Source organism: Mobula hypostoma, chromosome 22 (genome assembly GCF_963921235.1).
Source record: "Mobula hypostoma chromosome 22, sMobHyp1.1, whole genome shotgun sequence".
NCBI lineage: Eukaryota > Metazoa > Chordata > Chondrichthyes > Myliobatiformes > Myliobatidae > Mobula > Mobula hypostoma.
The window spans coordinates 56,190,045-56,215,213 of record NC_086118.1 but is presented as its reverse complement, the minus strand read 5'-3'; the positions used below and the strand labels follow the sequence as shown (position 1 = coordinate 56,215,213).

General features: G+C 43.4%; 1 protein-coding gene across 1 annotated transcript in view; it reads left to right on the top strand.

Moving 5' to 3' along the window:
* c22h17orf75 (chromosome 22 C17orf75 homolog) overlaps positions 1 to 25,169 on the top strand; it is a 39,679-nt gene that overhangs the window by 8,346 nt on the left and 6,164 nt on the right. Inside the window, exons 4-8 of the mRNA XM_063030654.1 lie at positions 4,808 to 4,954; positions 8,617 to 8,674; positions 10,697 to 10,816; positions 14,371 to 14,435; positions 18,059 to 18,195. Of these exons, the coding sequence (XP_062886724.1) occupies positions 4,808 to 4,954; positions 8,617 to 8,674; positions 10,697 to 10,816; positions 14,371 to 14,435; positions 18,059 to 18,195 (527 nt within the window). The remainder of the gene's footprint in view (positions 1 to 4,807; positions 4,955 to 8,616; positions 8,675 to 10,696; positions 10,817 to 14,370; positions 14,436 to 18,058; positions 18,196 to 25,169) is intronic.

The window sequence follows — 25,169 nt, the reverse complement described above, 5'->3', positions numbered from 1 at the left end:
TTTGATGTGTGTTGCTTGAATTTCCAGCATCTGCAGAATTCCTGTTGTTTGCGAAGAAACTTTTGAGTCAACTTTATCAAAAAAAGATTTTGGAGCGAAGATTGGTAATGCCTGAAATATATATAGAAATTTTGGCAAAAAAAACATCTTAACTGCATTAATACGACCAATCAAAGTTAAATATAAAGGAAACCATTTAGATGAAAGTTGAATAATATGGTCAATTAAGGGTAAAAAGTTAATCTTAAATAAATCTTTGTATTTACAAGTGATTTTAATCCCAAGATATGAAAAATAATTATTAATCAATCTAAATGGAAAGTTATGATATAAGGGAAGTTTTTTATTAATCGGGAAAAGTTCACTCTTACTAAGATTTAATTTATAACCTGAAAAGAGACTAAATTGTGCTAATAACTCTAAAACAGCAGGGATGGATTTTTGAGGATTAGAAATATATAAAAGTAAGTCATCAGCATAAAGTGGTATTTTATGGGACTTTAAGCCCCGAGTTATCCCAGTAATATTTGGAGATTCTCGAATGGCAATTGCAAGAGGTTCTAATGCAATATCAAATAATAAAGGACTAAGAGGACAACCTTGTCGAGTACCTCGAAAAAGAGGGAAAAAAGGTGAGCTTAGAGAGTTAGTACGGACCGAGGCCACAGGAGAATGATATAACAGTTTGATGCAGGTTATAAATTTTGAGCTAAAATTAAACATTTCAAGCACCTTAAATAAGTAAGGCCATTCTACTCTATCAAAAGCTTTCTCAGCATCTAAAGAGATAACACACTCAAGAACATTTTGTGAGGGGGTATAAACAATATTTAACAGTGTGCGAATGTTATAAAAAGAGTAACGACCTTTAATAAAACCCGTTTGGTCTTCCGAAATAATAAAAGGAAGTACTTTTTCTAATCTGTTTGCTAATAACTTAGAAAAAACTTTAGAATCAACATTTAATAAAGATATTGGTCTATAAGATGCACATTGAGCAGGATCTTTATCCTTCTTTAATATTAGAGAGATTGACGCTCTATTGAAAGATTCGGGAAGTTTACCAAGTTTTAATGAAGCCTCAAAAACCCTACAGAACCAAGGGATTAATGAAGGTGCAAAACATTTATAAAATTCTACGGTAAACCCATCAGGGCCAGGAGCTTTCCCCAAATTCATAGAGGAAATAACATTCTTAATCTCATCAGTGGTAATAGGAGTATCTAACATAGAAGACATATCCTGTGAAATCTCAGGGAAGTCTAGGTTATCTAAAAAATCATTCATATATTTAGAGTCTCGAGGAGACTCTGATTGATATAAGGAAGAATAAAAATCACAGAAGGTTTGATTAATCCCCGCATGATCAAATATCAGTCGGTCATTTTGATTATAAGTCTGATTAATTTGAGATTTAGCATAATTAGATTTCAATTGGTTAGCCAGCAGTTTGCCAATTTTGTCACTGTGTACATAAAATTCACTTTTTGTTTTCTTTAATTGGTTTACAATCGAGGACGAAAGTAATAAACTGTGTTCCATTTGAAGTTCAGTTCTTTGTTTATATAACTCCTCAGTGGGAGCTGTAACATATTTCTTATCAATTTCCTTAATCTTGTCCACAATTACCAACTCCTCCTGCTTCAGCTTCTTCCTCAAAGCAGCAGAATACGAGATAATCTGACCACGAATATAAGCTTTAAAAGTGTCCCAAAGAATGTTCACAGAAATATCCTCTGTATAGTTGATTGTAAAAAAAAGATCAATCTGTTCATTCATAAAGTTAACAAAGTCCGAGTCCTGAAGCAACAGCGAACTAAAACACTATTGTCTATTATTTTGTGTATTGGCCTGAATTTTAATAGAAAGCTTAAGTGGAGCATGATCCGAAATGGTTATAGAGTCATAATCACATTTAATCACTGAAGAAGTAAGATGAGAGTCAATAAAGAAATAATCAATTCTTGAATAGGAATGATGAACATGTGGAAAAAAAAGAAAAATCTTTTTCCTGAGGATGCAAAAAACGCCAAATGTCCGTCGACCCAGAATCAGAGAGGAATGAATTAATCAAAGTTGCAGATTTATTAGGTAAGGTCCGTAGAGGAGCCGAACGGTCCAAAGCTGGAGATAAACAGGTATTAAGCTCTCCGCCCCAGATCAATGAAAACTCATTCAAATTTGGGAACTGATTGAATAATGATTTATAAAATTCCGACAGTCCATATTAGGAGCATAAACATTAACCAAAACTACCTTTTTATTAAATAGTAGACCACTAACCAGTAGAAATCTACCATTCGGATCAGAAATAATATCATGTTGTATAAAAGTAACTGAGGAGTCTATAAAAATAGAGACGCCTCGAATCTTAGCGTTGGAGTTCGAATGAAACTGTTGTCTCTTCCAGAATTTAAAAAAACGTAGTCTGTCCCCCCTCCGCACATGGGTCTCTTGTAAAAATAAAATTTGTGCTTTAAGTCTCCGGAACACTTTAAAAACTTTTTTCCTTTTAATAGGATGATTAAGACCATTAGTATTTCAGGAGACAAAATTAATAATAGACTCCATAAACCCTAAAGTCAACCCACAACAAGGAGGATTGACGATAGGCTCGACCCATGAACCTGGAAAGGGAACAGAACAAATAAGGGATACCGGGAAGGAGAACGCAACCAATACTTCAATAGTGTACATAGCCCAAGAAGAAAGAAACTAAAATGTGAAGCCCCTCCCACCACCCCCCACCCCATGACCGCAAGGCTAAATCTAACACAGACCAGCCAGAAAGAAGCAAGCACTAAAACTACCCCCATGACTTCCGGTATACGCTCCCTAAAAAAAGTGTAAATATAAAAAAGATCAGTTAATTATAAAACAGTAAAAGAATAAAAAAAGGTAAATCAATTAAAACAAACACTTAATATAACAAAGAAAAAGCCAGAAAATATAAAAAAAACCGCAACAAACCCCAGACCCTATGAGTAAACAAAAAAAGGAATGAAATTATTAACATAAACTAGTTATGAAAACCTACAAAAAGAAGTAGATTTAAAAACTACAAAATTTAAGGCCTCAAAGGAAATAAGTAGAATGACGGTGAGGGAATAACCACCCAGAATCCCCTGGGAAAAAGAAAGGAATGACGCAGATAGAAAGAAAGTTTAGCAACCATATTAATTAATCAAAAATAAACTTTTCTGCCCATATAAGGCAAAAAAAAATTAAGACAAATTCACAACCTCCGATCAAACGGAGATAGTTAAAAATTATGATTAAGATGTTGAAGGTGAAAATTGATCCAGGTAACTCTGGGCATCTGATGGCGATTCAAAAAAACGGAGGGCTCCATCCAACGTACGAATCCTTAGACGTGCAGGGTAAAGCAGCGCTAGTTTTAAATCCATCTTGTAGAGTTCCGACATCACAGATCTGTAATGAACCCGTTGATCCCAAATTGGTTTACTGAAATCCTCCACGAATCGGAACTTAAGATCCAAAAAATCAATGTAACCTTTAGATCGAACGAAACGAAACAGTTTCTCCTTGTCTTGAAAGTAATGAAAGCGTAAGATGACATGTCGAGCTTTATCTGACTTAGACGAGTATGATGGAACTCTGTGAACACGATCTAATAACGGTGGTTGGTCAGGAAATACAGTAGGAAATGTATCTTTTAAAAGTTGAGAAATATACTTCATAGGGTTATCAGATTCAACAGCTTCACGCACCCCAATCATTCGAAGATTCTGCCGTCGCATTCTGGATTCTAAGTCAGAGTTTTTAAAGGTCAGAAAGTCAAGTTTCTTCTTCATTTAATTAATTGTTCGATTTTCTCCATCTTGAGTTCATTTTGTTGCGTGGATTTTTGAAGATCAGATATAGCCGACTGATGTTCCGTAACAGATGTTTGTATCTTATCGATTGAATCGGCAATTTTCTGGAAATTAATTGAAATTTCCGCACGAATCAGCTCGGTAACAGAGGTTGAAATTTCCTTTTGAATTAGCTCCAATATAGCTTTCAAAGTCAGCGGTGGTTCAGTCGGAGGAAAATCGGTACCTTTCGGTCTAACCGGAGGTTTGCCGTCCTTCCTGTTTTTTCCATTCTTAGACGTAGCAGACCTTAAAAGCATCCGATTTCAAAGAGCCCAATTTATTTCAAAATATTGTAAAAGTCGATGCCTTAATGGTTAATTAAAATATAGCTGATCATAAGAAGAAAAACTCAGAGGTAATGGAGCGAGTCAAGAACACGACTTCACTCCATGAGCTCTACCGGAAGTCTCCCTTCTGTTCTGTGTTCTAATGAACCAGAACACTTACAGGAAACCCACATGGTCATGGGGAGAACATACAAACTCCTTACAGTCAGCAGCGGGAATCGAATCTAGATCACTGACACTGAAAAGCATTATGCTAGCCGCCATGCTTATGGGAAAATGCATGGAATCACAGAACAGATTACAAGATCAGAGATTTTCGTCATGTCGAACTCTCCCTAAAATATTTTCAGAACAAGTGTTGCAGTTGTTGGAGAGAGTTTAGTCCTGGTACTTTTCTTGGCGATAGTGAGTGGTCTCTGGTAGGTGTATAATGTTAGTGATGCAACTCTATAAAATGAGCTTTATTTGTCACGTGCGCATCGAAACATTCAGTTGTTTGCGTCAACGAGCAACATGGTCCAAGGATGAGCTGGGGGCAGCCTGCAAGTGTCACCATGCTACCACCACCAATATAGCAACTTACTGACTACCTAGCCTGTACGTCTCAGTGTCTGTGCAAAACTAATGTGTATTTGTTTTTAGCATTGCCGAGCAGTCTGTGGCTTGTTACTACCGTCTCCTTCATCAGGACCAGCCTTCAGGGGTGGAAGATGACAAAGTGGAGTCCAAAGCTGTGGTCACTGATTACATTCTCTGCTTTCTGGGAAGTACCGAGAAGAGTCTTGAACTATATCCTTCAACGGGACAGACTCCTGACAGGTTTATCCGATGGCTGTTGAAGGTCAAGAGGTCCTTGGTTTGGGATGTGTTAGCTGAACAGAGGCAAACTTGCGCCGAGGGGCCGGGGCTCTGTGCTTTGGCACGGTGAGGGAGAAGATGTGTTCGCTCACCTACACAATAAAAGTTGTAAACTCAGCCAGCTCCACTATGACACTTTCCAAAAAGCTATGTCTCAAGAAGGCAGCATCCATCATTAAGGGCTCCATCACCCAGGAGTGCCCTCTTCTCGTTGCTACCATTAAGGAGACTGAAGACACACACACTCAACGTTTCAGGAATAACTTCTTCTGCCATCAGATTTCTGAACGGACAATGAACCCATGAACACCACCTCATTATTTTTTTTCTCTCTTTTAGCACTACTTACTTAATTTAATTTTTTATGTATATTATTGTAATGTATAGTTTTTTAAAAATATGTATTGTGCTGCTGCAAAACAACAAATTTCACAACATATGCTGGTGATATTAAATGTGATTCTGAACAAATACTGCTGGGTGTCTCTGTGTATGTGTGTAAGTGTCAGAATCAGAATTGGAATCAAGTTTAATATCACCGGCATGTATTGTGAAATATGTCATATTGCGGCAACAGTACAATGCAATACATAATAAAAGACTAAATTACAATGAGAAATGTATACAGTGGATTCCAGTTAATCGGGCCATCGGTTAATTTGGGGCAGCCATTTATTTGGAACAACTTTAAAAGAACAAAACTAAATCGAGAAAATAGCCAGATTCCTTCTGTTTATTTGGGACACTACACCACTTAATTGGGGCAGCAGACTATAGCCGAGAAGTTTCTAACTAGCATTAGTCAAGTGCAGCTGTGTGGCCGTTAGACACTACATTGTGGTTTGCGTGAACAGTTTTAAACAGAAGTGGCGATTTTAGTCACTGATAGTTGGTTAAAAATAAGCAGTAAGACAATTCAGAACTGTTTTGGCTCACTGCAGTTTCAAGCATTCAGGGCTGGAGATGTCAGGAACGGCCGGGAGTGGAAATGTGACAATTTCTCTACTTCAACAAGTTAGATACCACAAAAAGTTTGGAGGTATCGTCATTTGTCTTGAACGTTACAATGAAAATGAAGATTTGGAGTATGCAGTCATCAAGCGCATTGTATGAAGGTAGTCCATTGTCTTCAAAAGGTATCTGCGCTGAATTTTGTTCATCTACAATTAAAAGAACTCAATGTGGATGAATTCCTCCACCTTTAAGTATTAGGAACTAATATACAGTTTTATAGTATTGCGGTAGTGTTGATGGTGTTCTAAATTGCTCTGTATTTCATTTAAATACATAATTTGTCACTCAGTCTTTCTTTATACCTTTTTAACTGTTTCCATGAAACTTCAGCTAATTGGGGCAGCCGCTTAATTGAACCAAAATGACGTGTCCCGATTAATTGGAATCCACTATATATATATAAAATTAAGTTAAATATGTAGTACAAAAAAGTGAAAAAATATTGAGATAATATTCATGGGGGGTCACTATCCTTTAAGAAATCTGATGGCAGAGGGGAAGAAGCTGATCCTGAAATGTTGAATGTGTGTCTTCACGCTCCTGTACCACCACCTCGATGATAGCAGAATGAAGGGGTGACTGCAGGAATATGCTGCACAATGTCAGTGAACGGGCAGAGCTAACCACTCAGCCTTTCAGTAGAGGTGAAAGGAAAATGGAGAAAAGGTGGGGTCAATTTCATTTTTATAAAGGAGGAGGTCTGCAGTTGCTGGAAGTTCAAAGTAGTACACACAATATGCTGGAGGAGCTCAGCAAGTCAGGCAGCATCTATGAAAAAGAAAATATGTTGACGTTTCGGGGCAAGGCCCTACTTTAAGAAGGGGGAAGATGCCAGAATAAAAGAGAATGTAGGGGTAGGGAGGAGGATAGCTGGAACCAGGTGGGTAGGAAAGGTGAAGCGCTGGAGAGGAAGGAATCTTAGAGGAGAGGGGAGTGGACCATAGGAGAAAGGGAAGGAGGAGGGGACCGAGGGGAAGGTGATAGGCAGGTGAGAAAAGGGAAGAGGCCAGAGTGGGGAATAGAGGAAGAGGGGAGGGAGAGGGAAACATTTTTTTCACTGAAAGGAGAAATCAATATTCATGCCATTAAGATGGAGGCTACCCAGATGGAATATAAGGTGTTGCTTCTCCCACCCTGAGAGTGGCCTCATCTTAGCACAAGAGGAGGCTATGGACTGACATGTCAGAAAGGGAATGGGAATGGGAATTAAAATGTTTGGCCACTGGGAACTTCCTCTTTTGGCAGATGGAGCAGAGATGCTCGATGAAGCGACTCCCTCCCCCCAGTTTACGACCAATGTAGAGGAGGCCGTATCGGGAACACCGGACACAATAGATGATGCCAGTAGATGAGCAGGTGAAGTGTTACCTCACCTGGAAGGACTGTTTGGGGCACTGAAAGGAGGCAAGGGAGGAGGTGTAGCACTTTGGCCACTTGCAGAGATAAGTGCTGGGAGGGAGAGTAGTGGGGAGGACAAATGGACATTTTTGTAGCACCTTTTACATCTCTTTCAGGGAGTCACAAAACAGCCCACTGCCCATGCTGACCATCAAGCATTCATTTACACTGATCTCATTTTACACTCCCCACATCCCCATCAACTCCCCCACAACCCCAGATTTTACTGTTCACTAAGTGGCAACTTAAAGCAGCCAGTTAACCTACAGTCAGTGGCCACTTTATTAGGTACCTCCTGTTTGAATTACAGGCTGGAAACTTATTCAAGATATTCCAGGGCTTTATGTATCAAGTAACAGCTATCAAAGAGAGAATTACTGGCTGGAATCTAATCCAGGGGCTTATAGTCTCGGTGACCACTTTATTAGGTACCTCCTGCACTTAATGAGGTGGCCACGAAGTATATGTTCATGGTCTTCTGCTCTGCAGCCCATCCACTTCAAGGTTAGAATCTAAAGGCACAGAATGCATCGCTCAGGCCACCATGTCCATACTGACCGTAAATTGTATCTCTACAAATCCTGCCTACCATCACTTGGGGCATAACTTTCCATGGTTTTCTGATCCAAGTGTATCCTAGATTCCAACCACTTTCACATTGAAATAATCCCTCCTTTAATCAACTCTAAACCCCTTATCCTAAACCTATGTGAATGGTGGGCAAGTTCATGGTCCCCTCTACTGCCATGATGAGGCCAAACTTAGAATGGAGGAGCAATGTCTCATATTCTGTCTGAGTAGCCTCCAGCCTGAAGTCATGAACATCGATTTCTCCAAATTTAGGTGATTTCTCCCTCATCCCCACTTCTCTCGTTTTCCATTTCTTTTTCTGCTTTCCTTCTCACCCCTTCGCTTCTCATTGTCCGTGTCTTTCCTCTGTTTTCCTCTCCTACACATTCTTCCATTGTCCACTGTCCTCTCCTGCTGGATTCCTTGTTCTTCAGCCTCCTGAGCTTACAGGGTGGTTTTGGGAGACCGTACTCTGCCCCCGGATTTGTGCCTCATCTGCAAGGGGACTGGGAGGGAGGGGCAAAATGGAATCCAGATTCTATACCAGTGGAAACTGCAGTTTGTGTTACCTTATTGTGATGTAAGCATTTATTTACTTAACAAGACTATACCTTCAGAATCGAGTTGGATAAATATGCACAAGGGTTGCAGACTTACTTGTATGCTGAGGTAAGGGATTTTTCAGTTTACATTGAGAACCCCAAGCGGTCCTTGTTGGTAATTATTTGCCATACCTGCTCTGTTATCTCCTTCAGAATCCATCCACCAGTGTTAAATATTGACATGCCCTTGTCTCTATTATTAGGTGCTGGAATGTTCAACCTTTCAACCCTGAAGCACTCCTGACCTTGTCCTGGCTATCCTACAGTTAATCTCGTGTTAAGCCCTCTCAGTCATAGAAACAATCTGGTCTCATTGGCTGTATCCTATCTCTAAGTAATTTTAAGCTCCTCCATCAAAATGTTGTTGCTGTCCTGTTGTTCTAAAAGGAATGTTCCCATTTCTTCAGCTTTTGCTGATTTCTACTCCTCTGTATAGGGCAACTATCCTGGTAAATCTGTAGTGAGATCTTTTGCAACTTGGCCCATCCAAAGTATGGACAGTGGTCTCACCAGGTTTTTAAGGACCATCGTTGCATCCACTCAGTTTTAACATCTCATACAGTTGCAACCCTAAACCTGCCACCCACTGTTGCTCCCAAAAGATCTGGGAAACGTTTTTAAAGATAAGATTTAAACATTAGCTTTATTTATCACATGTACATCGAAACACTAAAACATACGTGAAATCGTTTGTTTCATCAACGACCAACGCATTCCGAGGATGTTCTGGGGAAGCCCATAAGTGTTGCCATGGTTCCAGCACTGGCATAGCATGTCTGTAACTCGCTAACCCTAACATGCAACTCTTTGGAATGTGGGAGGAAACCCACGTGGTCACGGGGAGAACGTACAGACTCCTTACAGACAGCGGTGGAATTGAACCCCAAGCACCAGCTCTGTAAAAAGCGTTACGCTAACCACTATGCTACTGTTCCACCCATGCTGTTCCTCTTTATCACTTTGAAATTGACCTTCAGAGAGTGCGTGAAATTTCACCGCTGCTTTTTTTGAAGGGCGAGGAAAATTAATATGAGCTGCTATTTGTGCAATTGAAGTGTTTTGGTGTTGTTTTGTTGTCATTTTTCCACCCTTTTACAATCTCTTCATAGCCTCATTCCTCCTTCCAGATTTTCCCTCTTCACCATCCCAAATTCCATTGCTTTACCTTTGGCAAATATCCATTCAGCACCTGAAGTGGTGGAATTCTCTCCCTGAGCCTCTCCGTCTCCCCATTGCCCTTTACCCTTATTTTAAAATATTTCTTGAAACCTATTAGACCCTATATAGATGAAGAATTTTTAAAAGATTAACTTTGCTTGTCACATGTACATCAAAGCATACAGTGAAATGTGTCATTTGCATCACAAACCAGCCCAGTACGAGGATTGTGCTGAGGGCAGCCCAGTGTGGCGTGTCCGCAACTCACTAACCCTAACCAGTACGTCTTTGGACTGTAGGAGGAAATTGGAGCACCCGGAGGAGACCTACACCATCATGGGGAGAATGTACAAACTCCTTACAGACAGCAGAGAGAACTGAGCCCTGATTGCAAGTGCTATTAAGTATTACGCTAGCCCCTATGGTACCATGCCCTGATCCTAGTTGGTGTCATCTACGTTCAGAGTGTATAATGAAGCCCCATTCTTTAGAGTTTACTGAACATCATCATCATTATGTGCCCTATCATATTACCATTCCATGACCATTATTGTTCGTGGCAAATTTTTCTGCAGGAGTGGTTTGCCATTGCCTTCTTCTAGGCAGTGTCTTTACAAGACGGGTGACCTCAGCCATTATCAATACTCTTCAGAGATTGTCAGTGGTGCATAGCCGGGAGTTGTGATATGTACCAGCTGCTCATATGGCCATCCACCGTCTACTCCCTTGACTTCACATGACCCTGATCGGGGGTGGGGGGGGGTTAAACAGGTGCTACACCTTGCCCAAGGGTGACCTGCAGGCTAGCGGAGGGAACAAACACCTTGCACCTTCTTTGGTAGAGACATATATCTGCACCCAGTCACCCTAAGGTTTACTACTAACCAGATTAAACCTGCCTGGAGTCACTCCTCACCCTTCTGTTCCTCAGGCTGATGCAGTGGAGCTGAACATCCAACCGTACCTGAGCAGCTGGTACAGCAATGCTGTGCTCTACATCCAGAGGGTGGTGCAGCTCTTCCAGGACCAGCTTTCAATTCTGCTCTGGGCTGTGAGTAGTCATAGTCATAGTCATAGTCGTACTTTATTGATCCCAGGGGAAATTGATTTTCATTACAGTTGCACCATAAATAATAAATAGTAATAGAACCATAAATAGTTAAATAGTAATATGTAAATTATGCCAATAAATTATAAAATAAGTCCAGGACCAGCCTATCGGCACAGGGTGTCTGACCCTCCAAGGGAGGAGTTGTAAAGTTTGATGGCCACAGGCAGGAATGACTTGCTATGACGCTCAGTGCTGCATCTTGGAGGAATGAGTCTCTGGCTGAATGTACTCCTGTGCCCACCCAGTACATTATGTAGTGGATGGGAGACATTGTCCAAGATGGCATGCAACTTGGACAGCATCCTCTTTTCAGACACCGCCGTCAGAGAGTTCAGTTCCATCCCCACAACATCACTGGCCTTACGAATGAATTTGTTGATTCTGTTGGTGTCTGCTACCCTCAGCCTGCTGCCCCAGCACACAACAGCAAACATGATCGCACTGGCCACCACAGACTCGTAGAACATCCTCAGCATCGTCCGGCAGATGTTAAAGGACCTAGAGTACTGATATAGAAAATTGGGGTGATGGTGTTAACGATGTGCATAAGGTCATAAGACTTAGGAGCAGATTCAGGCCATTTGGCCCATTGATTCTGCTCTGTCATTCCATGACAGCTGATTTATGATCTCTTTCAACCCCATTCTCCTGCCTTCTCCCTGTAACCTTAAACACCCCTACTAATCAAGAAGCTATTACCGTCTGCTTTAAATATACTCAATGATTTGGCCTCCACAACCCTCTGTGGCAATGAATTCCACAGATATATCACCCTCTGGCTAAAGAAATTCCTCCTCATTTCTGTTTTAAAGGGAAGTCCTTGTATTCTGAAGTTGTGCCTTCTAGTCCTAGTCTCCTCCACTATAGGAAACATCTTCACGTCAACTCTATCTAGGCCTTTTAATATTCGATATGTTTCAATGATATTCCCCCGCCCCCAAATGTTCCTCATACATTAACCCTTTCATTCCCATTCTTGTGAACCTCTTCTGGACCTTTTCCAATGCCACTCCAAAACTACTCTCAATACTCCGTGCAGTCTGACCAGTACTCCAAGTGGGGTCTGACCAGGGTCCTATATAGCTGTAACATTACCTCTTGGTTCCTAAATTCAATTCCAAGATTAATGAAGGCCAATACACCGTATGCCTTCTTAACCACAGAGTCAACTTGTGGATTGTCTGGATTGTGATGGGAATCCTGCCCTCATCCCTTGGGCACCTTCACTGCTGTTCCAACTAACTCAACCCCGATCAGAAGTGCACAAGAATATAATAAATTAGAGCAGGAAAAGTGTGTGGAACCTGCCAGGGCTGCTCCACTATCCAGTAACGTTGGGGCTGATCTAATCTTGGCCTTGTTCCTACTTTGCTTGTTCCCCATAACCTTTGATTCTCCCATCAACCAAAAATCTGTCCCAACCTTTAATAGAGTCATCGTCTCAACCTTCTTCCAGCTCTCTTTCAGAGATAAATTGGTTTATTATTGTCACATGTACTGAGGTGCATTGAAAATCTTTGTTTTACATGCCATCCTTGGAGATTATTGTATTACATCAGTCTGTTGACATAGTACAAGATAAAACAGTAAGAGACGCAGAGTAAAGTTTTACAGTTACAGAGAAAGGGCAGTGCTGGTAGACAATAAGAATACAAGGTTATATTAAGACCATAAAACATAGGAACAGAATGAGGCCATTCAGCCCATCGAGACTGCCCCACCATTCCATAATGGCTGATTTATTATCTCTCTCAACCCCATTCTCCTACCTTCTCCCTGTAATCTTTGATACCCAGAATAATCAAGAACCTATTAACCTCCACTTTAAATATACCCACTGACTTGGCCTCCACAGCTATCTGTGGCAGTGAATTCCAGAGATTCACCTCCCTCTGGCTAAGAAACCTCCTCATCTCCATTCTATTCTGAGTCTGTAACTAGACTCCCCCCGCTATAGCAAACATCCTCTGCACATCAACTCTACCCAGGCCTTTTAATATTTCATAGATTTCAATGAAATCCCCCCACCCCCCTCGTTCTTCCAAACTCCACCAAGTACAGGCCTAGACCTGTCAAACACTCCTTGTACATTAACCCTTTCATTTCCAGAATCATTCTCATGAACCTCCTGTGGACCCTCTTCAATGACGGCCCAAAACTGCTCACAATACCCCAAGTGCGGTCTGACCAATGCCTTATAAAGCCTCACCTTTCATGTATGCCGTAGCTCTTATGATGATGATGTAGATTGTGAGGTGAAGAGTGCATCATATTGTACACTAGGTCTGTTTGTAACAGTGGGATAGAAGTTGTCCTTGAGACTGGTGGTTTGTGCCTTTAGGCTTTTGTTCCTCTTCTGCCCACTGGGGAACCTGTACACCCACAGGAGTGCTGCTACAAGAAAGTAGCATCCATCATCAAGGACCTGGTGGATCTCTGTTTATTTTCTGATCCTTGGGGTTCTTCCAGGAATCAGGAATGATGAGCAGTTTCAATTCTAAGATTTCAGTTTATTTCACAGTACAAATAAACATACAAATACTACGCAAACTAAATAAAGAGCCGAGAAACAGTGCTGAGAAGTGAATGGATGCAAAGACAAAAGGAATAAAGATAGCGTCTCTGAAGAATCCATCACTTTTATAGCTAAGATAAGAAACTCTTTAGATAGGAATAAACTAGTATAGGCTACATAATTAAAACAATTACATCACATGGGTAATATGCTAATACTTAGCCAGTGAAAAATGAGAAACCGTTAGTTTAGCTGCTATACCGCTTTCTGCCAGTGAATGGAGATGAACCACCACATACTGCAAAAAATACTTGAGTTTGTTAAAAAGTACAAATCTTATAAAAGTACTATTCAAACAAAAAACATCCAGGTCGTGCTCTGTTCGCATTACTGCTATCAGAAAGTCCAGAAGCCTTAGGTTCCCAACCATCGGGCTCCTAAATCACTGCGGATAACTTCACTCACTACTGCCCTAACCCACAGACTCACTTTACAACTTATATTCTCAGTATTATTTTAAAAATTTGTTTGCACAGTTTGTCTTCTTTTGTACATTGGTTATTTGTCAGTTTTTGTTTATACACGCTTTTTTTTTGTATGTTCTATTGTATGCCTTTATTTTCCTGTAAATGCCTGTAAGAAAATGAATCTGAAGTTAGACTATACTTTGAAATGGAAAACCCATAGATTTGACCTGGTCTCTGCAACCGCCTGTCACCTCACCGAGTGACCACAACGTACGGCTCCACTGAACACCAACCTGAAACATGATTGAGGCTGATTTTCTTACCTTCCAATGCCTCACACAAGGGCATTATGGCACGAATCCTGTCCTCCATGGCTGGAACAGGCCCTTCGTCTTGACACAGTTAGGAATCAAACCTTCCTCCTTTTAGTGATTTTAATTTGCACCGTTTAGAATAGCAGTGAAGACGCCCATGTCACTCTGCTCTCTAATACCCAGTCGTTATTTGTTTAGGCTTTGAGTAATACTCCAGTTGAAGTGAAAAGTACTGACAATGACGTAAAACTGGCTGCTGAAAGGTAAGACCTTCTCAGAGTTGTAATTTGAGTTTTGTACCTGTTAACTAGCTCTGTTATGCCTGGTATTCAATGTGTTCCTTTAACAGGATGTCAGATGATTTTTAACTTCTGCTACAGCTGTATTCTTGTGCTCTTGTCTCTGCGCTAACACCTCCCCACCCCCACAACCAGTTCTGCGATGCTACGGTAGGTGAATTGCTCATTGTAAATTGTCCTAAAATGAGGTTAGGGTTAAATCAAGGTTGTCGGTGTTTGCTAGGTGGTGCGTTTGAAGCGCCACAAGAGCCTCTTCTAATATGTACCTCTAAATAAATAAACTTGTTGCTCAAGTAGAAAAAATTTCCAGTTTCTTGTCACCAACCTGAAGGAAAGATATTGAAAAAGAGTGTAGAGAAAATTTACAAAGATGTTGCCAGGACTTGAGGACCTGCCTGAGTTACAGGGAAAGGTTGAATAGGTTAGGACTTTTTTCTCTGGAGTGTAGGAGACTGAGGGGAGATTTGATAAAGATATGCATTATTATGAACGGTATAGATAGGGTAAATACAAGTAGGCTTTTTCCACTGAAGTTGGGTGAGACTGCAATTAGAGGTCATGGGTTAAGGATGAAAGGTGAAATGTTTAAGGGGTCCAATCACAAACAAGAGAATATCTGCAGATGCTGGAAATCCAAGCAACACACACAAAATGCTGGAGGAACTCAGCAAGCCAGGCAGCATCTATGGAAAGAGTAAACAGTCGACGTTTCGGGCAGAGACCCTTCATCAGGACTGGGTAACCTGAAGTGGGAACTTTTTCACTCGGAGATTGGTGCAAGTGTGGAGCGAGCTGCTGGCAGAAGTGGTGTTTAGGGGTTCGATTGCAACATTTAAGAGAAGTTTGGGTAAGTACATGGATGGGAGAGTATGGAGGGCAATGGTCCCAGTGTGGGTTGATGGGACTAGGCAGAATAACAGTTCGGCACGGACTAGCTGGGCCAAAGGGCCTGTTTCTGTGCTGTAATGCTCTGAATATTTCACAGGAATGGAATTGGACAAAACTGAGCCAAAGACGTTGGTAGAGGATTAGTCCGAGAGGACATTAGGAAGGAGAGGCTGGCCTTGGAATCGGAAGGCCGAGGGGAAATTTGAGGTGTATTACCTTCAGTGGCTTGAACAAATCCATCCTTTTCAGCCAGATTCCGTTAACAGGGATTAGAGATAATTATTTGAAGCATTAGAGGAAATTTCAGGAAAGCATAATACCAGAGATCTGGAGTGTGCTGCATTTAAAAGGACTTGGAAATGAATGGTGTATCTCGCAGGGCCACAGACCAAGAGTTGAAAAGTGAAGTAAGCCTATAGACCATAATTTGTTCTTATTACCCCCATCTGGCCCATGGAGACTGCTCTGCCATTCAATAATGACACCCAGTGACAAGGCTTCCACTGTGTTAACAAGTTCCACAGATTCAATACTCTCTGGCTGAAGAAATTCTTCCTCATCTCGGTTCTAAAGGGTCATCCCTACTTATGGAGACATCCTCTCTGTTCAGGCCTTTCAGTGTCTGGCGGGTTTTAGTCATGAGTTAAGGGTGAAAGGTGAAATATTTAAGGGGAACCTGAGGGTGAACTTCACTCAGAGGGTGGTGCAAGTGTGGATTGAGCTGCCAGCAGAAGTGGTGGATGTGGGAAGCGGTGAACCCTTATCTTTCTGAACTCCATTGAGTACAGACCCAGAAATATAAAACGCTCCTCGAACGTTTTAGCCTTTCATTCCTGGGATCATTTTTGTGAAGCTCCTCTGGACCCTCTCCAATGCCAGCACATCCTTCCTTGGGGCAGCATGGTAGCATAGTGGTTAGCACAATGCTTTACAGTACCAATGACCTGGGCTCAATTCCTGTAAGTTCCTGTATGGAGTTTGTACGTTCTCCCTGGTGTGCGTTTCCTCCCACAGTCCAAACACTGGTAGGTTAATTAGGCATTGTAAATTGTCCTGTGATTAGGCTAGGGTTAAATAGGGGTCTACTGGGCAGTGTGGTTTAGTCATAGTCATACTTTATTGATCCCGGGGGAAATTGGTTTTTGTTACAGTTGCACCATAAATAATAAATAGTAATAGAACCATCAGTAGTTAAATAGTAATATGTAAATTATGCCAGTAAATTATGAAATAAGTCCAGGACCAGCCTATTGGTTCAGGGTGTCTGACCCTCCAAAGTTTGATGGCCACGGGCAGGAATGACTTCCTATGACGCTCTGTGTTGCATCTCGGTGGAATGAGTCTCTGGCTGAATGTACTCCTGTGCTCACCCAGTACATTATGTAGTGGATGGGAGACATTGTCCAAGATGGCATGCAACTTGGACAGCATCCTCTTTTCAGACACCACCGTGAGAGAGTCCAGTTCCATCCCCACAATATCACTGGCCTTACGAATGAGTTTGTTGATTCTGTTGGTGTCTGCTGGTGTTGGTGTTTGGTGTTTGTTGTTGGTGTCTGTTGGCATTTGAAAGGCCAGAAAGTCCTATTCCGCACTGTATGTCAACAAACACATAAATAAATAAATATGGGCCCAAAACTGCTCACAATACTCCAAGCGTAGTCTGACCAATGTCTAATAAAGCCTCAGTTTTTATATTATAGCCCTCTCGAAATAAACGCCAACAAAACATTTGCCTTCCTTACTGCTGAATAACTTGCAAGTAACTTTTAGGGAATCCTGCACAAAGACTCCCAAGTCCCTTTGTACCTCAAATTTCTTTATTCTTTCCCCATTTAGAAAACAGATTACACCTTTATTCTGTTTACCAAAATGCATTAGCCCACACTTTCCTACACTGTATCCCACTTGCCACTTGCCCATTCTCCCAACCTGTCCAGGTGAGATCATAAAACATGGGGGCAGAATTGGGCTGTTCGGCCCATTGAATCTGCTTCACAATTCGATCATGACTGACTTGTTATCCCTTTCAACCCCATTCTCCAGCCCTCTCCCTATAACCTTTAATGCCCTTGCTAATCAAGAACCTATCAACTTCTGCTTTAAATATACCCAATGATTTGGCCTCCACAGCTGTCTGCAGCAACAAATTCCACAGATTCAACACTCTCTGGCTAAAGAAATACCTCCTCATCTCTGTTCTAAAGGGACATAGAAACAGAAAATAGGTGCAGGAGTAGGCCATTCGGCCGTTCGAGCATGCACTGCCATTCAGTATGATCATGGCTGATCATCCAACTCAGAACCCTGTACCTGCCTTCTCTCCATACCCCCTGATCCCTTTAGCCACAAGGACGTCCTTCTATTGAGGCTGTGGCCCTTGATCTTAAGACTCTCCCACTGTTGGAAGCATCCTCTCAACATCCACTCTACCTTTCAATAGGTTTCAATGAGATTCTCTCTCATTCTTTTAAACTCCAGTGAGTACAGACCCAGAGCCGTCAAACGCGCCTCATACATTGACCCTTTTATGTGGCTGCTGGTGCAGAGGAAGGTACGAGGAGTGAGTAACCTTACTCCATCAGGTTGGACCACTTATCCGACCATTGGTAAGAACAAGGATTGAAAGGAATTGTGGAAAACTGAGCGTGTGTGAGCAGTTACGTTAGTAGTAACAGCGAAAGTTGTTTTCTTGTCAGGTTTCTGTGTGCTGCCAGCCTTCAGGGCCTGTTGCAAGAGGACACCTTGGCTTCCCTGTGTAAGGCAGCGGCTGAGGAGCAGCAGAAAGCTGTGGTTGTAGACTGCAGTGGGCTGACGCCTTCTTTCGAAAATGCAGGTAGGAGCCTGTCAAGGCCACTCGTCACTCTGGGCAAACCCCCTCTGCGTGGGAATCTCGTGCTCGCCTTCTGCCATTGTGCAGTGATTGCTGGTCAGTTGCCGGCAGTGTAATAAAACAGCAAGTACTGCTGAGAGGTTGGCACAGTGGTACAACGGTTACGGCCAGCACCTTGCAGTACCGGTGATCACTGACTGGGATACAACTCCTGCAGTTGTCCTTGTGACGCATGGGTTTCCTCCCTGTGCCCTGGTTTCCTCCCACATTCCAAAGGTGAACAGGTTAGGGTTTGTGAGTGCTGGGCATATAATGTTGGTGACACCTCTGGGCTGCCCCCGGCACAATCCTCACTGATTTGATTTGACACAAATGGCACATTTCACTGTATGTTTTGATGTATATGTAACAAGTAAAACTCATTCTTTCTCTCATACATCACAGTACAAGCCCTTTGGCCCATAATGTTGTGCTGACATTTTAACCCTCTCTAAGATCAATCTAACCCTCCCCTCCTACTTCGCCCTCCATTTTCTTTTCATCCATTGCCTGCCTAAGACTTTCCTAAACACCCCGAATGTAATCTGCCTCTACCACCGGGGGTCCCACGCATCCACACTGTTACGTACCCCGTAACTGGGTTGCCAAACCAGCAGAAATGGATCACTCAGTTGGAGTCTGGAGTACTAGAACTAAGAAAGTTTTATTACAGAAACAAGCAACACAGTAATCGAAAGGATAATAAATGCAACAGTTCAGTGATGATAAACACACATGTGCACAGAATTAAGATAACAGCATCAATCAAGCTCTATCGTTGTCTAGGGGTAAATGACCAATTTCAAAATGACTCAAAGTTCAGTCCAGTTTAGTAGTTCAGTTCGCAGTAATCGTTGCCATGGCGGTGGACAACGTGGGGGAAGAGAGAGATAGAATAGGAACAACTCATCATTCAGAACGGCTTCACTCACAGACCAGCGGGATGGCTCACAGACCAGCGAGATGGCTCACAAACAGCTTTTGGGCGGGTCCTTGGTGATGTCACCTGAGGTCACCGACTGTGACCCCTCCTCCAGATGCGGTCGATCCTCTGCAGTGAACCCGGCACCCAGGCAAGGGCGGACACACACCGGGTTCCCGCTGATCGTACCTTCCACCCTGTGCGTTGTCCGATACTTCTCACCACTCGTGAGAGGCGCACCACTTCCAGGGTCTCGTTACCTCGGGTGGCGTGTGTGTCTGTCTTAGCGAACCTGTCCCTTTTTATCCCCCTGCTGGGGTATCGCCTGTCCATCACTTCAAACAGTTCAGGGTTCAAAGGGGGGAGCCGCTCCAGACAGCTCTTCCTCCCACATCCCTTCATTACACATCTCCAGACGCTGCTCCATTGTTCCTTATCTTTCCTTCCCCTGAGGGCAGGTGGCAGACCAACTGCTGATGCCACTGATGCTAGCCCAGGCCAGCAAACATCTTAATTTTATGTGTATTCTCGTAACACTTCCCCCCTTTAAGGATTTTTACCGGGAGGTAAAAATTACAAACATGACTACATTATCTGATACATACACAATATACATCTTTAACAGTTATTTAGCTAATACAGAGAATTTGAAGCTGTCAACACCTTGACAGACAGTCATCACATTTTCTGTTCCTTTTACACGTGTTATTAATAATCCCTTAGACCAGGCTCCAACTCAGCAAACTTCATAGTGGCCAAAAACACTGATGAATTGCGACCAATGTAACCTCTCATTTGGTTTTGTCCCGGACCACAACAACAAGGGTCGTCCCATTCCGACTCAATTTTCCCTCGCAAGGGCTTAGTAGGAGGGGGACGGGTATTGACCGCAGAGTTATTGCAAAACTTCCTGCAGTACCCCACCATCTCCAAAAGCCTTCTGAGGGCCCTCTTGTCTGTCGGGGTTGGGAGGTCAGCGATAGCCTGCACTGTAGCTTGCATCACTGCCAGCTGCCCCTGTGTCACCACAATTCCCAGGTAAGTGACATTCGTGTGGCCGAATTCATTTTTTCCAAGGTTCACTATCAAGCTGGCTTCAGACAGCCGTGTTAAATTGCCAATACACACCTCTGTGTTCATCAGCCCTTTAGTCACTGAATTACTCAAAAAATATGGGTGTTGTTTACTTGGCTGCCCTATTGTAACAGACATAACCCAACGTCCCAGTTCTTTGCATTTCCTCGGGACAATCAAACACATGGGTGCGAGTCGTTTAATTACTCCTTCGGGGATTAAGGGAGAGACCTTATCAGTAGACCTGGCCAAAACAATAGCCTTCTCCCATCTGACCGATCCCATCCTAATCTTTTCAAAATGGTTTTTTCCTCTTATCAAGGGGCCCCTAGCATCATTGATTTCCACGCTAACACCGACTAGGTTTGTTAGCATATCAAAAGCCGGTGACCGTCTCAGTTCGCGTCAGTCATGATCAATAACATTCTTCCCCCTGGGCAGCCGGTAAATCTCTTTCATGATTCCACCAACTGTTTCCTCCAGCACCGCAAAATGTCCACCGGGGGGTACCTCGTGGGCCATGTTAAAAACCTCATCCCCATAACTCTTTTGCACCACCCCCCATTCCTCATCTGCGGGTACTGTACTTGATTTCCCTTTCTTCCTTAGCACTTCCTCCTCCGCACAATAGCTTGTCAAGGCTGTGTCAGAGAGAGCGGTCTCGGCAAAAACCATCAGCCCCTCGTCTCGCTCCTGCGTCTGCACAAATTCTTTCCTGGCTACTGCTACGTCCGTCCCAGCTCCCTCACTACCTCTTATCTCACTACACCCTGTCTCATACAAGGTTGGCAGAAATGTTTCAGCCAAATTCACCATCGCGGGCGGGGCCTCCATGCTGGCAGGCTGACCCGTCAATCTCACGACTGGGAACACGATTCCTCCGGCGATGTCATTACCGAGCAAGACTTCCACGTCTTTCATCGGTAATTCGGACCTCACCCCAATCGTGACTAGTCCAGAGACCAGGTTGCTCTGTAAGTGTATCTGGTGCAAAGGGACTGACTCTGTCCCTTCCCCAACACCTTTGACCTCTACCTCCCCAGTCTGGGTCTCTGAGCTAAACTCTAATACACTCTTCAGTATTAGTGACTGACACGCTCCCGTGTCTCTCCAGATCCGCACTGGAACTGGTTTTAACCTCTCCTTCACTGACACCAGTCCAGCCGAGATAAACCTCTCGCACCCTTCCTGGACTTTTTCAGACCTGTCCTTCCCTAGCGGTTCGCTTAACAGCTCAATACAGCCATTCAAAATTTCCGCTTTTCCTTTCCCCGTCTCCTTCCTTGGGGCAAAGCACCTGGACGCAAAGTGTCCGACTTTCCCACAATTATAACAGACGACCCCAGGAGACTTCCTACCAGACTGCTCCCGGTCTACCTTATCCTTTTCACTAGTCCCCGGCTTACTTTCTGACTTTTCCGGTGGACTCTCCCCGCCGTCCTGACTACCCTTCTGGTAGCCTTTACTCGGGGCAACCTTCATTTTATGCGTCAACGCATACTCATCCGCTAACTTAGCAGTTGCGGCTAACGTGGCTGCCTCTTTCTCATCGAGGTAGGGTCTCATACCCTCAGGGACACAACCTTTAAACTGCTCAATCAGAATCAGCTGCAGCAGTCTGTCATAATCCCCCTCTACCCCTTTCGAGGCGCACCAACGCTCACAATATGTTTGCATCTCGCGAGCAAACTCCAAATACGTGCGGTCCCACCGCTTCCTCGCATTCCGGAACCTCTGCCGGTATGCCTCCGGGACCAACTCATAAATCCTGAGGATGGCCTCCTTCACCACCTCATACTTCTGGGCATCTTCCGCGGATAAAGCGGAGTAAGCTTGTTGGGCTTTCCCTTTCAGTACACTCTGAAGTAAAACAACCCACTTATCCCTCGGCCAGTCCTGACTTATAGCTACTTTTTCGAAGTGGAGAAAGTACCGATCCACATCGGTATCGTCAAATGGGGGAACCAGCCTAACCTCCTGGGTCGCCCGGAACCCTCCACCTTGGTTCGGCACGAGCCCCTGCTCGGCCCTTATCCTTAACTTTTCCAGCTCAAATTCCCTTTCCCTCTGTTTCTCCTCTCTCTCCAACTGTCTGTCCCTCTCTCTCTCTTCTCTCTCCAACTGTCTGTCCCTCTCCTGCCTTTCTAACTCTCTCTCTTTCTCCTGCCTTTCTAACTCTCTCTCTTTCTCCTGCCTTTCTAACTCTCTCTCTTTCTCCTGCCTTTCTAACTCTCTCTCTTTCTCCTGCCTTTCTAACTCTCTCTCTTTCTCCTGCCTTTCTAACTCTCTCTCTTTCTCCTGCCTTTCTAACTCTCTCTCTTTCTCCTGCCTTTCTAACTGCCGTACCCGGAACTCGTGCTCGAGTCTCAGTTTTTCAAGCTGTACCTGTACCGCGTCTCCAGCAGGTTTTTCAATAGGCACCTCCCCCAGCTCACCTTGGGGAAACACACCTTTAGATACATAGTGCTCTACAATAGCTCTGTGTATCTCCTCTCTCCTCATTGTCGACTTCACCTTAGCAAGATTCACCCGTTTTGCCACAGCTATCAATTCCGATTTCCTGGCATCCTCTAATGCCTCCAAGGTCGGCGCCTTTATAAATTCCTCAACCTCCATTTCTGCTGTTTGTCTTTTCTTTCTTTCGGGAATTTTAACCCAATCAATTTACTCCGTCCCAAATTTAGCGTTCAAAATCGCGGACGAGAACCCCACTTATGTTACGTACCCCGTAACTGGGTTGCCAAACCAGCAGAAATGGATCACTCAGTTGGAGTCTGGAGTACTAGAACTAAGAAAGTTTTATTACAGAAACAAGCAACACAGTAATCGAAAGGATAATAAATGCAACAGTTCAGTGATGATAAACACACATGTGCACAGAATTAAGATAACAGCATCAATCAAGCTCTATCGTTGTCTAGGGGTAAATGACCAATTTCAAAATGACTCAAAGTTCAGTCCAGTTTAGTAGTTCAGTTCGCAGTAATCGTTGCCATGGCGGTGGACAACGTGGGGGAAGAGAGAGATAGAATAGGAACAACTCATCATTCAGAACGGCTTCACTCACAGACCAGCGGGATGGCTCACAGACCAGCGAGATGGCTCACAAACAGCTTTTGGGCGGGTCCTTGGTGATGTCACCTGAGGTCACCGACTGTGACCCCTCCTCCAGATGCGGTCGATCCTCTGCAGTGAACCCGGCACCCAGGCAAGGGCGGACACACACCGGGTTCCCGCTGATCGTACCTTCCACCCTGTGCGTTGTCCGATACTTCTCACCACTCGTGAGAGGCGCACCGCTTCCAGGGTCTCGTTACCTCGGGTGGCGTGTGTGTCTGTCTTAGCGAACCTGTCCCTTTTTATCCCCCTGCTGGGGTATCGCCTGTCCATCACTTCAAACAGTTCAGGGTTCAAAGGGGGGAGCCGCTCCAGACAGCTCTTCCTCCCACATCCCTTCATTACACATCTCCAGACGCTGCTCCATTGTTCCTTATCTTTCCTTCCCCTGAGGGCAGGTGGCAGACCAACTGCTGATGCCACTGATGCTAGCCCAGGCCAGCAAACATCTTAATTTTATGTGTATTCTCGTAACAACACTCTCTGTGTGAAGAACTTACCTTTGATACCCCTCCCCATACTTTCCTTTAATCACCTTAAGGATATGCCCTCCTGTATTCGCCATTTCTGTCCTGACAAAAAGTCTCTGGTTGCCCACTCTATCTCTGCCTCTTTTCAACTTGTACACCTCTATAAACTATTCGGCCCATCAAGTCTGCTCCGCCATTCAATCATGGGCTGATCTAATTCTTCCAGTCATCCCCACTCTGCTGCCTTCTCCCCATACCCTTTGATGCCCTGGCTAATCAAGAACCTATCTATCTCTGCCTTAAATGCACCCAGTGACTTGGCTTCCACAGCTGCTTGTGGCAACAAATTCCACAGATTTACCACCCTCTGACTAAATTTCAAAGTGAACTCAGTCATATTGTGATCACTGTTCCCTAACCTTAAGCTCTCTTATTACCTCTGGATCATTGCACAACACCCAATCCAGCACAGCCGATCCCCTAGTGGGCTCAACAACAAGCTGTCCTAAAAAGCCATCCCTTAGACATTCTACAAACTCACTCTCTCGAGGTCCAGTACTGGCCTGGTTTTCCCAATCCAGTTTCATGTCAAAATCCCCAACGATTATCATGACATCGCCCTTCTGACATGCCTTTTCTATCTCCTGCTGTAATTTGTAATCCACATCCCGGCTGCTGTTTGGAGGCCTGTTTACAACTGCCATTAGGGTCCTTTTACCCTTGCTGTTTCTCAACTCAACCCACAGAGACTCTGCACCTATCCTATGTCACCCCTTTCTAATGATTTAATATTATTTCTTATACGCAGGGCCACACCACCCCCTCTGACTACTAACCTATCTTTCCGATACACTGTATATCCTTGGAGATTCAACTCCCAATGGCAGCCATCCTTTAGCCAAATTTCAGAGATGGCCACAACGTCATACTTGCCCATCTGTATCTGAATTTCAAGATCGTCCATTTTATTTCTTACGCTGTGTGCATTCAATTACAACACTTTCAGTCCAGTATTTGTTGCTTTCTGTTTTAACTGCACCATGCCTCTATTGCCTCTAACTCATCCCACTGGCTGTGATTATGATAAAGTTTAAGGGAATGGGGGATTCTCAGATTCCTGTAAACAATGGATTCAGTACTGACTATGTCTGTGACTGCAGTGTGTTTGAATAATGTCTCACAGCTGCTTTCTTTGGAGCAAGATGAGGGTTAAAGTTCGCCCAGATCCACATAAGATGTCTCTGGGCTTTTCACACCTTTTGATTTTGACAAAAAGCAGTACCTGACGGAAATTAGACAGAACATTCCTTTCTTAATTAAAGCACGAATTTGACAGATGTTTTTATCTTTGTAAT